The 13313-nt window shown below is 33.9% G+C and overlaps 1 protein-coding gene across 4 annotated transcripts; it reads left to right on the top strand.

The window, feature by feature from the left end:
* Positions 1–1193: 1193 nt before the first annotated feature.
* On the top strand, positions 1194–4727 carry LOC127244024 (putative E3 ubiquitin-protein ligase XBAT31). 4 transcript variants are annotated; one of them, XM_051264301.1, is made up of 8 exons: positions 1194–1589; positions 1693–1752; positions 1843–1914; positions 2015–2136; positions 2335–2493; positions 2922–3029; positions 3119–3365; positions 3968–4727. In XM_051264301.1, exons 1-8 carry the CDS (start codon positions 1410–1412, stop codon positions 4310–4312), a joined length of 1293 nt encoding a protein of 430 aa, XP_051120258.1. In that variant the 5' UTR covers positions 1194–1409; the 3' UTR covers positions 4313–4727. The 4 variants fall into 4 exon arrangements, with proteins under 4 accessions (XP_051120258.1, XP_051120260.1, XP_051120259.1 ...); XM_051264303.1 differs by having other exon boundaries at positions 1199–1589; positions 3986–4727; XM_051264302.1 differs by having other exon boundaries at positions 1200–1589; positions 2335–2481.
* Positions 4728–13313: the final 8586 nt, after the last annotated feature.

Here is a 13313-nt window from a genome sequence, read left to right as displayed (position 1 = left end):
AAGCCCTAGTGTAGTTTCGTCCCTGCACGGCGGCGGAGATGATTAAATGGAGGTCTGACCGTTGTTTGTGTTCTAAGCTTGGTTGGAAGAAATTCTAAATAATACAATGTTAAAATAAGTATGTAAAAAATAAATTAGATGTACTATAAAAAAAAGTTTATTATAAAATTGATTAAAAATAATAGGTTTGTTTATTTGTAAAACTTTGGTTTTGAGTTTTAATTTTGAATAATAAAATTTTGAGTTGAAATAGTTGTTTGATGTATATAAATATGTATTGATGTGATATTTTGAATGTAAAATTTAATTTTAGTGTAATATAATAAATAGGTGTTTGATTGATATTTGTTTTGAGAAGAAAAAATTAAGAATAGTAAAAACAAATATTCCCTCCGTCTTAATACAATAGTCTTGTTTACCATTTTTGTCCGTCCCAAAACAATAATCTCATTTTTATAAATAATCATATTACCATAAAACTATCTCTACTTTTTCATCATTATTACACAATTGTCGTTACTTTTTACACTAATATACTCACAAGAGCAAAAAAATCATTTATCTTTATTTTTTACCAATTACCAATATAATATCAACATTTCTTAAATCTCGTGGTCAACACAATAAGACTATATCTTTGGGACGGACGGAGTATCATATACCAATAAGTAAACACACCCATTGTTTATTAAAAATAAAAATAATAAGATTATTTACAATAAATAAAAATAATACTCCCTCCGTCCCATTGGATTATTGTCATTTTCCATTTTCGTCCGTCCCAAAATAAGATTATCATTTCCTAATTTAGTAATTGTATTACTTACCTAACAACTCTTCCAACTTACAATATATTACACAAATGTCATTGCTTTTATATTACACTATACTAATAAGGATATTTTTGTATTTTTTATTACAATCCAATATAATACTAATATTTAAAAATATACGTACAAAAAAAAGCAAATGCCAAGCTTTCACCGGAGGGAGTGAGTAACATAATTTAAGTGGAGAAAAAAAAAATGTGTTATTAAAAACAAAGAAAAAAATGCACGAAATTCTTGAACTAACGGTTTAGGTGATGATGTAATGAAAGCGTCGAATTATTTGGACCAATAATTTCAGTGACTGACTGACCGACTGACTACTGACCCACTCACTTCATCCTCTCTCTCTCTCGCTCTCTCTCTCTCTCTCTCTAAAGTATAGATACATAGATATATGTTCCCTCCCATTTTGGTGCTGATTTTTATGCTCCAACAACCATTTTTCAGTCAGTCGTCATATTTTTAACAATCAAATATCAATTCATACGTCACTCGTCTTCAATTCTCCCATGGACTGATTTATTCCTGCCCGCTGCCCTCAAAAAATATCTCCCCTGCGCCTGCCCTGCCCGGATATCTATGGGTCAGGCCCTCAGCTGCGGCGCCGCCGACGAGCACGGCCTGTTCGCCGCCGTCCAGCGGGGAGATTCCGATGCCGTCGCGGCGGCTCTATTGAAAGACTCCTCTCTGATTCGCCGCACCACCGTCTACCACCGCCACTCACTTTTGCATATCGCCGCCGCCAATGGCCAGATCGAGGTCCAATTTCTTACAATTTACAGTTTTTTTTTTTTTTTTTTTTTTATATTTGCTCTTTGAAATTTAATTTTCAAAAAATCTGAAATTTAATTATAAATTGCAGATGCTTTCGATCCTTTTGGAGCGATGTGTGAACGTTGATGTTCTGAATCGATACAAGCAGGTTTGTCCGATCTCAAAAAATATCCAGTCTCTCGCAATTTTAAGCTTGAATATATAATTGGTTGCTGAATTAATAAATTAATGGCAATAGACTCCATTGATGTTGGCTGCAATGCATGGGAAGCTGTCGTGTTTGGACAAGCTAATCGAAGCAGGCGCCAACGTACGTATATCTATATCTATGTTGTCTGAATTTCTTTTTACCTTTATTACCTTGTCGCCATAATACTATATATATATATATATATATATGGAATCATCAGATTCTAATGTTCGAGGGTGTGAACGGAAGGACGTGTTTACACTACGCCGCCTACTACGGCCACTCCGACTGCCTTCTCGCCTTGCTCGCCGCCGCCCAGACCTCCTCTGTCTCATCTTCCTGGTACTCGATCTTGTCCGAACCCTATCAATAGTGTAAAAATGCATGATTAGTTATGATGCTGATTATGGTTAATCAGTATATTGTAACAATATACACAACACATAGTTATTATAGTTATTGTATTGTATGAATCATTGTCATAAGTTGTTGATATTGTATGTTTTTAATTGTTGATTCAATCTGATTTATTACATACAGGGGATTCCCTCGGTTTGTGAATGTCAGAGATCGGAAAGGCGCGACGCCGCTGCACTTGGCTGCCCGGCAAAGGCGGGCGCGTTGTGTTCATATATTGCTGGACAGCGGAGGCCTCGTCTGCGCTTCCACACACGGATACGGATATGGGTATGGATACAGGTCTAATAAGGTCCAATTTATGAGTTCGAACTTTTATTACATCCAAGGTCGTCTTGAAATTTTTCAGGATCCTGGGCAAAATTAAATACTAGGCCTGATTAATTTTTTTTCAAAATATTATAAACTACAAATAATTAAAAAAAAAAAAAAAAACCACACAAAAGTAAAAATTATATTAATAATATATCCAATAAATGAAATATACTAACTCAATAATAATAACACCAATAATAATAACTAGGAATTTTAATTTTAGAATAAGAATTAGTTTGGTAATTATAATGAAAAATATGAGATAAAATTTTAAAATATGGATCATCTTCAAGCAGAAGCCCTGAACAATTGCTCATGTTGCTCCTACTATTAGCCGACTCTAATTACATAATATTTGACCTTGTGGTTTGTTTTGTTTTGTTACATTGAGGTAGGTTATCGAATAGTACTCCCCTGCACATGGCGGCGAAGGGAGGTTGTCTCGATTGTGTTCGGGAATTGCTCGCTTGGGGCGCCGATCGGCGCCAACAAGACGCATCGGGGTAAATAGTTTTGCTATCCTTTCAATCAAGGAATATTATTCGAATGTAAAAATAAAAAAAATAAAAAAATATTGATTTACATGGTTCAGGAGAATTCCATATGCAATTGCGTTAAGACATCGCAACGGGGCGTGCGCGGCTCTACTAAATCCATCGTCGTCCGAGCCACTCGTGTGGCCGTCGCCGTTGAAATTCATGACCGAGCTCAACCAGGAGGCGAAAGCCTTACTCGAAAAGGCATTAATGGAGGCGAACCGGGAGCGAGAAAAGGCCATTTTTAAGAAAACATCCTACTCGATGCCGTCTCCGTCGCCATCCGACGACAATATGTCCGAGGTATCGAATTAACCAATTTCAGTACCTTAAATTCTGAGAACTACGGTGTGTTTGGTACAGGGAATTGACAGTAGAGAAATGAAAATGTTTCTATTTCTCTTGTTTATTTGAATAGACAAATGGAAAAGAAATAAATCATTTCTATTTTCTGTTTTCATTTCTCTCCTATAACCAGAGAAATTGAGAGAAATGATTTTGTAGTATATATATATTTTTTAATTTATTTTATCCTTTTTTAAATATTTAATTTTTATAATTTTTTAAATTATATTATTTCAGTTTTACAAAATTACATTTAATTTATTATTCAAGTATTTAATTTTTACGAGTTTTTTTAAAAAATTATACTAAAATATGATTTTACGAAACATTGTATATAATTTATAATTTTTTTTAAAAAAAAAACTCACTAAAAATATTTTTTATAAATTCTCACTCGCTAAAACTCTATTTTGTGAGATTAATTATTTATTCTTGTCCAATTCATTCATTTTTTCATATTTCTCAACTGAGTTTATCTATTTTAATTAATTCTCTACCTAATTCATTTTCTCTCCAATTTCATTATCTACTCGTATTTCTCTGTACCAATGCACCAATAGTGGTTTCTTACATCTCAGGCGAACGACGCCGACTTGTGCTGCATATGTTTCGACCAAACGTGCACGATCGAGGTTGGCGGGTGCGGCCACCGCATGTGCGCCCAATGCACGCTCGCCGTGTGCTGTCATAACAAACCCAAGCCGGCATCCTATCCCGAGCCCGTCTGCCCCTTCTGCCGGAGGACCATTGTAAGAATTGCCGTAGCTGAGCCGAGGAATTCTTGGAATTCCTTCAGCGAGGGTAGCAGCAACAGTAGCTTCAAGGGTTTGTCGGCCGCCACCGCCGCTTCCTTCCGGCGGATGCCGAGTGGCGGCTCCGATGACATTATTGATATTGAAAAATGAATAAGGTAAAACTTGGGTCTTAGACCAAAGTAAATCATCTGTCCCATTAACACACCCTATCCTCATACACATAGTGTGTATATATATACTATACATACACATATGTGTATATATACATATTATGTATGTGGGAATAAGGGGATAAAATTTATTAATGGGATAGAGGATCCGATGGAGTTTTAGACAGTTGGATTCTATACTACAAGGATCAAGACACTTCCAAAGTAAGGTTAAGGTATTTCCTTTATTTGTTTTTCTTCATTAAAAATGCTTAGGATGAAATTCATTGCTATTGTTTATAAATATAGTCATTGTAAAGATTCCTTTTACTTTTATTGTGACAACATAGGAGTTTGTATTGTATTATTGATTCGTTGTTGTTTGGTTGTGAGGAACAATAAATTAAAGAATTTGCATTACTAATTTGGTTTAATAATGTATATAAATATAAATAATATTGTCTCCATCCCTTAAAAATTTATCTATTTTTTTTATTTTCATTAACAAAGTATTCATTTTCTTTTTCAGTAACTGTACTATCTACCTAATATTACGAATACTCTTCCAATTTACAATATATTACACAAATATCATTACCTTTATATCATACAATATTAATAAGAATAATTTTAGTCTTTTCACCTTTATTTCTACAACATCCCAATATAATATTAATATTCCTAAAATTCGGTGTAAAAAGTAAATGGATAAATAGATATGAGACGGAGAAAATATATGAATTGTCAATGTATTGATTATATTTAATCCGCATAGTATTGATAATTGATTTGAACACACAAATTTATTAACACAACAACATATAGAATAAAATTGATAGAACATATAGACACTCTATATATATAATATGTTGTCTTTTTTCTTTATATATATATATATATATATATATATATTACTATATTTTTATGTACTATTGAAGCTAATCAGCATAGAGTATCGTGTCGATTAATCTCTCTATCAACACTTTGATCTCTAACAAAAGCTATATATATATATTTAGTATATATGGGGCCAGACAAGTTGTGATTTGTCCTAATAATAATAATAATAATAATATAATGTTGAATAATGAAATTGCGTGTATGATTAATTTATCAATTGTGTGTGAACCATTTGAAAACGATAGATATTGTATTGTATTGGGTACATTATATTGGGTGTGTTTATTTGGGGGTTTGGATTTTGACTTGGGATTTGAATAGTAAAAATTTTGAATTTGAATAGTTGTATGATGTGATATAAACAGGTGTTGATGTGATATTTTTAATGTAAAATTAATTTTTAGTATAATATAAAAAAATAAAAAACAGGTATTTGATTTGATGTTTTTGGGAAAAATTTTTTGGATGAATAGTAGAATTTTGTCAAAATCCATCAAACGAACACACCCTATTATTAAATATCTGCAAATTAGTCACTGTGTACGCCTACGTAATCAAACCAAGCCATAATAAAAAATGTTAGTCCCTCCGTTCCAGAACTATAGTCTGGGGTGTATTTGGCACAAGATTTAAAGAATATTTATATTATATTAATAGTCGGTAAAAAGTACGGGTAAAAGATTTTTTTGCCCTTGTGAGTGTATTAGTGTAAAAAGTAGTGGCAATTGTGTAATAATAATGAAAAAGTAAGGGTAATTTTATAGTGATATGGTTATTTATAGAAATGGAGACCATTGTTTTGGAACGGACAAAAATGGTAAACAAGACTATTGTATTGAAACGAACGAAGTATAATAAATTAATACAAATGTTTATATCTGGATGTACTATATATATTTTTTCCTTGTTTTTAATCTTCTTATATTTCTTGTCCTATATCTTAAAACCAATAGATTGATAGGTTGCTGCCCCGTCCCTGTGTGTTTGATTTGTTTTTTTTTTGTTTGAAGAGATATAGTTTTATTTAAAATTATGTTGATAATATAAAATTAATTAATGAGTCTATGTAATATATTAATTTTTTTGAAAAAATGTATTGAAAAATTGTATAAAAAACACACACAATTTGTGTATTTAGTTAGTATTTTTTAATATAGGTTTGAATGTAATATTTGTAAAAGAAATATACTTATTATAGAAACTTAATGGTGTGTTTTTACTTTTTTTTTAGAAAAAAAAAAAAACCCTAAATTCTTGTATTTATATTTGTTTTTCTTGATTTTCGCAACAAATGCCAAAATAAAATTGACATCATAAGAACTAGAACTTTGGCAACCTTTGTATAAAAATTTTGAAGTTTTAAAATATTTTTAAAATAATAATAAAGAAAATATATAGGGGTTTGTTCACTCAATAATTTTTTTGGTGGCACAATTTTTTCATAAATATTAAAAAATATTAATATATAATATATATTAATACAATATATATAATATATATTTTATTTTTATAAAAAGTCAACAATTCAATACAAAATATTATTATTTTTTAATTATCGACATAATTTTCTATATTAACATAAAAAAAAAAAAAACATATTCATTTAAAAATACAAATGAACATATCTTAAGTATTTGATATGATATGTTGGCCCTCTTCAAGTTCTTTAATAAAAAAAAATGAAAAAGAAAATAATACACACGTATAAAAATGGTGGTATATATTCAAACATTCACATGAGTGATCGATAAATTATTGGTGAAAGATATTTTCATTAATAATATATTCTTCACTGATAAGCCATCAAATTAAATGATTCATTATTGAAATAATTAAGAGTAGTGTGTCAATCCACGAAACTCTTATGACTAATTTTACCCAATCAAAACGTGTGAAGAAATTTCAATTGCAAATAGATTAATTTATTATTAATTTTACTAATACGATTAATAATATAAAATCATATGCACATAATTCTAAAAAGGTACACTGTTTTTTTTTCGTAACTGGACTCCTTTATCATTTTAGTCCTGTAAGTGGAGTTTATTGCAAACCAATTCCATAAGTGGAAAATGTTCGTTATTTTAGTCCTTTGGCCCCAGAGATGTCCGCATGGCTCGCCGGAAGCCACGTGTCCGCCAGGTGTCCCGCCAAGTCAGCGACACCTGGCGGACCCGTAGATTTTTTTTTTTCATTCTTTTTTATTTTTTTTGTCTATTGGACCAAATAAAAAAAAATAAAAAGGCAAATAAAATTTAAAATAAATTAAAAAAAATGAAAAATGAAAAATAAAATCTATGTGTCCGCTATTTGTCGCTGATTTGGCGGACACGTGGCCTCCGGCGAGCCACTCCAACGTCTCCGGCGAGCCACGCCGACGTCTCCGGCGCCGGAGAACTAAAACAAGAAAAAAATTTCACTTATGAAACTAATTTGCGACAAACTCCACTTACAAGACTAAAATATAAAAGAATCTAGTTACGGGACTAAAAAAATAGTTTATCCATTCTAAAATGTTTTCTCATCTACCTAAAATACATCTAATAATCTCTAATCTTACAAATAAATTAATATTGATTTAAATTAAAATTTAAAGAGTTTGTTTGTTTGTAAGTTTTTTTTTTTTTCTTTTATCATGTTTTTATTATTTATAAGTGCAACTTCAGTCGATTCCGTATTTTATACTTCTGCAAATATGTAGTCTCTGATACAACTCCAGTTGTCTCCATTCATTTAAAAAACTAAAGGAATTTTTTATTACATTTTGGTCTCAAAATTTATTTCATTTTGTATATTTGGTATTTTTAATATATTTTTATATTTTAAAAATTGAATATTAACATTAAATATTCGTATTATGATAATATAATAATATTACACCAATTTTAATTATACATCATTACAATATTTCATAACATAAATTAATTAACTTATCCAAATATACACAAATATTAAAACATAATATAAAATACGAATACAAATATTATAAATACTAAAATTTAACAGGTTTGTTTGCTTGTGATTTTAAATTGATTTGAAATAAAATATTAATTTAAATTTTTGTTTAAATAGTATTTTTAATATGATGTTTTGTGAGAAAAAATAATATATTTTTATTTAAAACTATAAAAATTAATAATAATATTAATTTTAATTTGAAATATTAAAAATATAAACTCTGATATTTGTAAATAATTTTATTTTAAGAATTATCAATATTCTATATTTTGTAATTATAAAATAATATTTTTAGATTAGAACATAAACAGATAAATAAAAATTAAATATAATTTATGTAATTCTTTAACCCAATTGGTACAAGGGTAGATTAGGAATATGAGAAGGAAATTAGGGTTTGATTGGACCGGTGGGTCGGGTTACAAAATAGATCAAATTTTTATTATTGCTGAATAAATTAATTGAAGTAGACCACGAAATATCAAAATATACAAAATTTTCCACACATTTAAGCCTTGATTTAACCAACTCCGATTACATATGATATATATACTGATGTGAATCTCGTGCTACGCACGGTAAAATTACGTCGGATATATTGTAATATAATTATATATATGTTGGATAATCGGTTATTATGCAATCGATTATTTTGTGAGTGAAAATGCGACGGATCGGTGTACCAAATTAATATAATTAATTTGGAAGAAATAAATAAATATTATTTACTTATTGTGTATGGAATTTGGTTAATATTTTGGCTACTTTGTCCGTCTCAAGACAAACCAAATTGTGCAACTCTAAATTAAACCCGGGTATATGGCCTAAGTCGCAATATTATTTGGATAAAATATTATCCGTTGAACAAATTTATTATAATCTCAAACGGAATGTTTGAAATTAAAATAAATTACAATCGTTTCAAACGAGAGGTTTGAAATTAGAATAAATTACGATCGTCACAAACGGAAGGTTTGTAATTAGAATAAATTACGACTGCTTCAAACGGAAGGTTTGAATTATAATTAATTACATCGATAATTAAGGTGGTAATTATGATCGTAATTAATCCACTGCAATTTGGCGGAGTGGAAACGCCTTTATAAAGGGCCTCCCCCTTCATTCTAATCACCAACAACTAATAATCGTCTCGTCCTACTCTCCTCTCTTCTAGCTTTCCGGCAGCTTCCCCAACTCAGTTCCTCTCTTGTTTTTGTTCGCCGGAGCTCCAACGATTAGAGGTGTCACTCTCATTGGAGACGGAAACCGTTTTATCTTTGGGTTAGAACGTCATTCACCGGAGGCATTACCGAGGCATATCTAATTTTCGGAAAGAGGATCCATCCTCGACTCGGTTTCACGTTTATTCTCGCAATACCCATACTTTCCAACAATCGAAAATTAGATAAAACTTTGCGAGAATGTCAACTCCTTCCGGAGCCACCGCCGGAGCCGCCGCCGGAGAAGTCTCCGGTGCCGTTTCCGGAACCGCCGCCGGAAAAATCTCCGGAGCCGCAACCAGAGATGTCGCCGGAGGAGTCGCCGGAATCTCCGCCGGACCGCCGCCGAAGGAATCGTCGGAGGAGTCGCCGGAACCGCAAACAAGGTAGTCGCTCCTTCACTTGGGCCAGTTCCCTTTATGGGCGGGCAACCCTTTGTTTTCTGGATTTGCCCCTTGGGGATATGGGGGATTTCCTAGGTTTATGGCCGCACCATCTGCTTCATTCGCGGCCCAAACTGTTGGTCCTGGGCTTGGCCCACGGATGATGCCCCATGTACAAGCTCCACAACCATTCACGGGAATGGACTTTAAGAGGTGGCAGAAGAAGATGTTCTTCTACCTGACTGCGATTAGGTTTGCCATGTTCGTGTTGCAGGATGACCCAATCACCCCAGAGCCCGATGCAGATCAGCAGACGCATGCGAATTATGCATCGTGGGCACACGGAGACTACATGACAAGAAATACTATATTAGGTAGTCTTTCTAACTCTCTTTATAATGTATATTGTAAAATAAAGAGTGCGAAAGGGTTGTGGGATGCCCTTGAGAAAAAAATATAAGTCCAAGAATGCCGGCTCTAAAATGTTTGTTGTGGCCCGGTTTATGGACTATAAGATGGTAGATGGCAAGTCTGTTGTCAAACAAGCGGAAGAATTTCAACAAATTGTTCACTCTGTTGTCGACGAGGAGATGCCACTGCCAGAAAAGTTCATCACGAGTGTGATGATCGAGAAATTGCCCCCGAGTTGGAGCAACATCAAGCACGGGCTGAAGCATAAGCTAAAGCAAGTGGGGCTTGAAGATCTGATTGTCCGAATCCGAATAGAGGAAAACAAAAGAAAACAGCACAAGGCTAAAAGTGGAGATATTGCTAAAGCTAACTTGGTCGGAGATCCCGCCAAAAAACGTGCACGCCCAACTCAAACGGACAAGGGCAAAGCCAAACAGTCCAAGTTTACAGGTAACTGTTTTAATTGTGGTAAAACAGGACACCAGGTTAAGGACTGCAAGGCACCGAAAAAGAAGAAGCCGAGTTCCCAACTGGTCGAAACGAGCCACCGGATTGATCGTGATCTCAATAGTGACGACCTTGTCGCTGTTGTATACGAAACAATAATGTGGATAGTCCGAGAGCTTGGTATATTGACACCGGAGCAACCTGCCATGTTTGCTCCGACAAAACAAACTTCTCGACCTACAAGGAGACCGAAGGGAGGAAACTGCACATGATAAATCATGCAACTTCTGAGGTCCAAGGCATAGAGAACGTGGTGCTGACGATGACCTCTGGCAAAGAACTAACCCTGAAAGATGTCATGCATGTGCTAGACATTCAGAAAAATCTCGTCTCGGGATCGCTACTAGTTAGGCATGGTTTTAAACTTGTCTTTTTAGCAAATAAATTTATACTATCGAGAAACGAGATGTTCCTAACAAGGGTTTATCTTACAAATGGATTGTTCAAATTGAATGTAATGGCCGTGCGCCGAGCACTACCTACTGATAATAAAAATATTGCTTCTTCTTCGTAATTGATTGAGTGTTCTGATTTATGGCATTGCAGACTAGGTCATGTAAACCTAAATGCTATAAAAAGATTAGTAAATATGAATTTACTAAATATAAAAGAAGTGAACACTCAAAACAAATGTGAAGTTTGCGTGGAGGTCAAAATGGCAAAATTACCTTTCCCGTCTGTCGAAAGGAAGACTAAGCCATTAGAGTTAATTCACACTGATGTATGTGATTTAAAATTTGTGCAAACTAGAGGTGGAAAGAAATTTTTTATCACCTTTATCGATGATTGCACAAAGTATTGCTATCTTTACCTATTAAGGGAAAAGAGCGAAGCAATTAAGGCCTTCAAGAACTTCAAAATCGAGGAAGAAAATCAACTTGACTGTAAAATCAAGACAGTTCGAAGTGATAGAGGTGGCGAATATGTGGCCTCGTTCGAAGAATTATGTAATGAAAGTGGCATAATTCATCAGACAACGGCTCCATATTCATCTCAATCGAATGGCGTTGCAGAACGCAAAAATTGAACACTTAAGGAAATGATTAATGCCTTGCTGATAAGTTCAGGACTTCCCCAAAACCTGTGGGGGGAAGCGATACTAACTGAAAATTATATCCTGAACAAGATTTCACTTAAGGGTAAAGATGCCACCCCTTACGAACTATGGAAAGGCAAGAAACCCACATACAAATACTTCAAAGTGTGGGGGTGCCTAGCAAAAGTGGAAGTTCCGCTTCCAAAGCAAGTCGCTATCAGCCCAAAAACGGTAGACTGCATATTTATCGGATACGCACTAAACAGTAATGTCTATCGTTTCATAGTTCACAAATCAAAAATCCCTGGGATGACCGAGAGAACTACGATAGAATCAAAGAATGCCACATTCTTTGAAAATATCTACCCTTGTAAGGAACGAATGCAGTCAAATCCAAAATCCGTAGATGAAGAACTACGGGGCGTAAAAAGACAAATGACTAATAGCACTGATCAAGAGGCTTCAGAGCCTAGGCGTAGCAAAAGGACAAGGGTCGAGAAAACCTTTGGTCCGGATTTTGTTACGTATATGTTAGACAATGATCCAACAATGATCAAGGAAGCACTATCCAGTCCTGATGCTCCTTTTTGGAAGGAATCAATAGATAGTGAAATAGACTCTATAATGCATAATAACACTTGAGTGTTATCTGACCTACCCGAAGGTTGCAAACCACTAGGGTGTAAATGGGTGTTGAAAAAGAAACTCAAGGCTGATGGGTCTATTGACAAATACAAAGCCCGTCTCGTAGTAAAAGGCTACAGACAAACCGAAGGGTTTGACTTCTTCGACACATATTCACCGGTAACCAGGATAACATCCATTCGAATACTTCTTTCGATTGCTTCTTTGAACAATCTTGAGATTCACCAAATGGATGTGAAGACTGCTTTTTTAAATATGTCGTTCCTGGCCAAGAGAAAAAGGTGTGCAGACTGATAAAGTCGTTGTACAGGCTGAAACAAGCACCTTTACAATGGCATTTGAGATTTGATAACGTTATGCTATCAAATGGTTTCAAAATAAACAAGTGTGACAAGTGTGTCTACATCAAAGAAACACCTTCCGGTTTTATCATAATATGTCAATATGTAGACGACCTACTAATCATGGCCAAAGAGGTCAGTCTGATCAGTGAGGTCAAACGCATGTTGAGTCGTAACTTCGACATGAAAGATTTGGGGGTTTATGACGTCATCCTTGGAATGAAGATTCTAAGACAAGACGAAGGTATTGTTCTGACTCAGTCTCACTATGTGGAAAAGATAGTGAGAAAATTCAATGCCTACGAAAACACTCCAGTGAAAACCCCAATGGACCTCAGTGTACACTTAAGCAAGAATATGGGAGACCCCGTAGCTCAAGAAGACTATGCCAAAATTATTGGAAGCCTAATGTACTTAACAAATTGTACAAGGCCTGATCTGGCTTGCTCTGTAAACAAGCTGAGTCGATACACTAACATCCTCAGTTATGAACGCTGGAAAGCGCTAGTAAGAGTATTAAGTTATCTTAAATTTACTCTGAATTTTGGCATACACTACGCGAAATATCCACCGGTACTCGAACAGTACTGCGATGCCAATT

The sequence above is a fragment of the Andrographis paniculata genome, unplaced genomic scaffold (genome assembly GCF_009805555.1).
Source record: "Andrographis paniculata isolate CXL003 unplaced genomic scaffold, ASM980555v1 Contig9END, whole genome shotgun sequence".
In the NCBI taxonomy this organism is placed as follows: Eukaryota; Viridiplantae; Streptophyta; class Magnoliopsida; order Lamiales; family Acanthaceae; genus Andrographis; species Andrographis paniculata.
Note: the sequence above shows the minus strand (reverse complement) of the source record. Positions and strands in the feature narration are given on the sequence as shown.

What these genes read in the sequence shown, in the direction of transcription:
- LOC127244024 (XM_051264301.1), top strand. Translation starts at nt 1,410, where the DNA reads ATGGGTCAGGCCCTCAGCTGCGGCGCCGCCGACGAGCACGGCCTGTTC. An exon ending in TCCTCTGTCTCATCTTCCTG is followed by an intron (nt 2,137 to 2,334) that starts GTACTCGATCTT and finishes TATTACATACAG; the next exon opens with GGGATTCCCTCGGTTTGTGA. An exon ending in CCGACGACAATATGTCCGAG is followed by an intron (nt 3,366 to 3,967) that starts GTATCGAATTAA and finishes ATGCACCAATAG; the next exon opens with TGGTTTCTTACATCTCAGGC.